Here is a 3,494-nt window from a genome sequence, read left to right as displayed (position 1 = left end):
TATGTAGCTGACTCATAATTTATCTGCAATGAACTTTTTTGTTAATAGATTACTTTGATGGAATGGACTGTTAATCATTTGTGGACTTGATAATGCTGAAGATGATGTCCACGTTTTGGTGTGTGCCATGGCCCTGATAAGTAAAGATCATTTTTTATCAGACAAAGACAAGGTAGCTATTTGGTCTCAAACCAATTGGTATACCTGGTTATTTTGCCAGATGTTGGCACATGGACATTGGCAGCCAACCAGGTGACAGCCAATTAATTGGCTGCCGGCGATGCCAAAGCATCGACAGCCAGGGCCTCAAACCAAGCTGCACATAGGTCCAAATAGGGCAGCGAATAGTTAGGTCAGCACGGACAGAAAAGGATAAGGATACTTGTGTTATCACATAATAATGGGCCAAATCACAGGTGGGGATTGGAATTTTGGATGTTTGCAGTTCTGGCAATAGGCGAGACTCAAATCACATATCAACTTCACCACTACTACTACACAAAACGAGACCGACAAGGAAGACCAGAATTACAATCAGAAGTTCACTTATCCAAACTGAGTGTCTGACAACCCTCACACCATACATACACACACTTCAGAGTTTTACGAGATACCCATCGTGATGGCCCAGGGAGCCTGGGTACCTCTTACAAGGTCTTATGGATAGTATGTATATAGCAAAATTAAACGACCATACTTCGGCAACCATTTTTTCTTCGGGCGACGCTTGTCCTCCTCAAGATTGTGTAGGACTTGGTGTCACGCAGCAAAACCACTTCTTCTGCACAATGGAATAACGAGATTAATGGAAAATAACAAATGCAATGATCATAACAGATAAGAACTAGCGTTATATTTCCATGTGGTGAAACAGACATAAAACATTGATCGGGAAGCATTAAGGGACATACTGAATTTGCCTTGGTGGCATAAGATTCCACCCTCTCAGTCCTGGCATCTTTGCAAGGGGATTCAGTATCTTGTCCATTCCCAGCCTTTTTCTCATCCCTGGCTTTGTTGAATATAACAGTGAACCCATCAGCAGAAGCTGGGTCGTTGACGTCCCATTCGCCAAACTTGGGCAAAGGGCGACCAGATTCCTCCTAAAAAAGAACCGTTGTCCATGTCAATGGAAATAATGCAATAATAAACGAAATGAAGTACTACTATTAAAGTAGTGCACGAGCATTTCTAACAAATATCAATTGAATTGTTCACCCTACATGAAAAGAAGAGATCAAGCTGCTGAGTACTGTGCTAGATTGGGCAGGAAAGACAGGCTTTGTGAGGCAGCCATGGAATGCAATAGCCCAGTCAGAAAGAACTAAAGAAGCAACACATAAGAAGAAAGAGGAAGTATATGATTGCTCTCTTAGCTTTCTTTCTTTTGCCAAAACCCTAGGCGTCTTCCATGAAAAACTGGCATAAACTTAGTGAAGTACCCACAAAAAATGGAGGAATAAATAAGAAATCATGAATTCAGCCCGCAAAACATGAACTTTCATGACTAGAAGTTCTTTTCCCTTGACTGAAGTGCAATAAAAATTGGTGAATGACGTGGGATAGTTTTCAAGAAGAAACTGGTACTACACAGTCACACTGGCAACCTGTTATTGAAGATGACACCTGTAAACACTTGGCTAACAGTAGGAATTAGGAAATGATTGGTACTGTAACATGGTCCAGCACTACAATTAGAATTGCATTCATTTACTGACCACTTGATCAGGGCATGACAAGTTAATTTCAGCAGGCAGGCATCATCTGCGCTGAAAGGTATTGGTACATTTCACTTAAAACCCTATGGGACAGGAGGAGGGATCATAGCCTAGATATATCTGAAGAATGATAAACGTAGCTGATCGCTGGATGCACTGCGGGGAGATTTATGTTAAAAATACAGGTATATTCAGAACCCAGACCGTAACACTTAGCCTCCTAAGAAGAAAACAGGAGCCTATAAGTGCTGCCCTTACACATAATCTGATATTCCCCACATCTCATGTGTTCAGCGATGCATAAATTTCAGCTCTGGTCTATATTACAGTATCCAGGGTAAATCTGTAATCACATAATGATACCACTCTCGCCTGTTATCATGCTGCTAGCAAACTTTATTTTACTTATCTGTGATCAGCATACTTTTTTACATACCAGTGCTAACAATTTCCAGTTATATTGACTAACATAGCCACCGAACAATCGATGCACAAAAGCAGAGTCATTAAATGGTTATGCTTTTGCTTTAGAAACTTTGTGTGTCTAAAAATGTTTGATCAGCCAGACCACATGAATGCCTGGATATTGACCAACCCAGGAAACAAAATGAACCTCCGCCCTTACAAGTCCACAGCATCCTAGATGTGCCTAGATATTGACCAACCTGCTTAACGAAATGGACCTCACCCCTTACAAGTCCACAGCCATCCAAGATTACCAAACTCTACTCAAGTCATCCCGGTTCGCCCGCGGCTTGCACAAAAGCCAAATAACTATGCATAGGTAGGTAGGTCCACAGAAATGTTGCGTGTTCAATCAAACAGGAGCCTCCAAATGGTTGCAGAAATGATCGATTAACTAACTAATCACGAACGCTTGGGCTGGGAGGCGAACCTTCTAGAGCCTTCATCAATACATACACTAAAATAATTGAATATAAAACCGACGCTCAGCAATTCGGTCTGGGTAAAGTCGGAACGAATTTCCTCTATACGCCTATGTTCAAGGCAGCCCAGGATCACCCTTCTACCGAGCATCTGGTTTCCAATCCCCCCATGCTCCACACCGATTCTCCCAATCAACAAACCAATAGTAACCGATCAGAAACTACAGAAGGCGACGTTTTGCCGGCCTCGATCTAGGCAGGAAACAGCGCCGGAAATCGGCGGAAAAAAACACAGCAGGGAGCGCGCGGGGAGCACCATCGCTTACCGACATGGATGGAGCGCGGCGGTCCGATCCACCGAGGGGCTTGGGGAAAGTTTCGTCGGCTGCGGGTGGGAGGAAGGGGAAAGGGACGGGGATAAGGGCGAGGAGCGAGACGGAGGGGAAGGGGGAGGAGGAGACGGCGAATCGAAGTGGAAAAGGAGCAGCAGTCGATTGACGGATTTATACCTCGAGACGGGGGAAACGCACCCCGCGGCCCCGTAAAAAAAGATATTTTTTCTCCCCCGAGCGGCAGCGGCAGTGACTGGCTGGCTCGTTTTGTACGGGGGACGCGCACGCATGTGAGCCGCGCGGCCGGCGGGGCCCGCGTGTCGGCGGGCGCGGGGTTACCGGGGGCTGGACGGGCGGGGCGGGGCTGGGGTCGGGGGGTTGGGGGTGGCGACGGCGCGGAGACAGAGTGGAAACGCGCGAGGGGGAGGGGAGGGGAGGGGCGCACGTCGTCGGTGTGCGTGGGCTGGCGCTCGGAATCTCGGGGGCTGGACTGGACTGGACTGGCGTTGTATACTGGCGGCTTTGTTTGTTTACTGCCAGGCCAGCCAGAAAACAAA

General features: G+C 46.4%; 1 protein-coding gene across 1 annotated transcript; it reads right to left on the bottom strand.

Annotated features, from left to right (window-relative positions):
• Window positions 1-474: 474 nt before the first annotated feature.
• Window positions 475-3,186, bottom strand: LOC125520418 (protein NOI4). Its single transcript, XM_048685335.1, has 3 exons — window positions 2,932-3,186; window positions 912-1,103; window positions 475-781 (listed from the first exon to the last, which is right to left on the bottom strand). Exons 1-3 carry the CDS (start codon window positions 2,935-2,937, stop codon window positions 737-739), a joined length of 243 nt encoding a protein of 80 aa, XP_048541292.1. The 5' UTR covers window positions 2,938-3,186; the 3' UTR covers window positions 475-736.
• Between the last annotated feature and the right edge of the window lie 308 nt (window positions 3,187-3,494).

This window comes from Triticum urartu, chromosome 7A (genome assembly GCF_056163025.1).
Source record: "Triticum urartu cultivar PI428250 chromosome 7A, HENAU_Tu73, whole genome shotgun sequence".
Lineage (NCBI taxonomy): Eukaryota > Viridiplantae > Streptophyta > Magnoliopsida > Poales > Poaceae > Triticum > Triticum urartu.
Note: the sequence above shows the minus strand (reverse complement) of the source record. Positions and strands in the feature narration are given on the sequence as shown.

Excerpts from the sequence above, each read along its gene's own strand:
- LOC125520418 (XM_048685335.1), bottom strand. Across the intron at positions 782-911 it reads ATGCCACCAAGGCAAATTCA|AAGAAGTGGTTTTGCTGCGT; the intron begins GTATGTCCCTTA and ends TCCATTGTGCAG.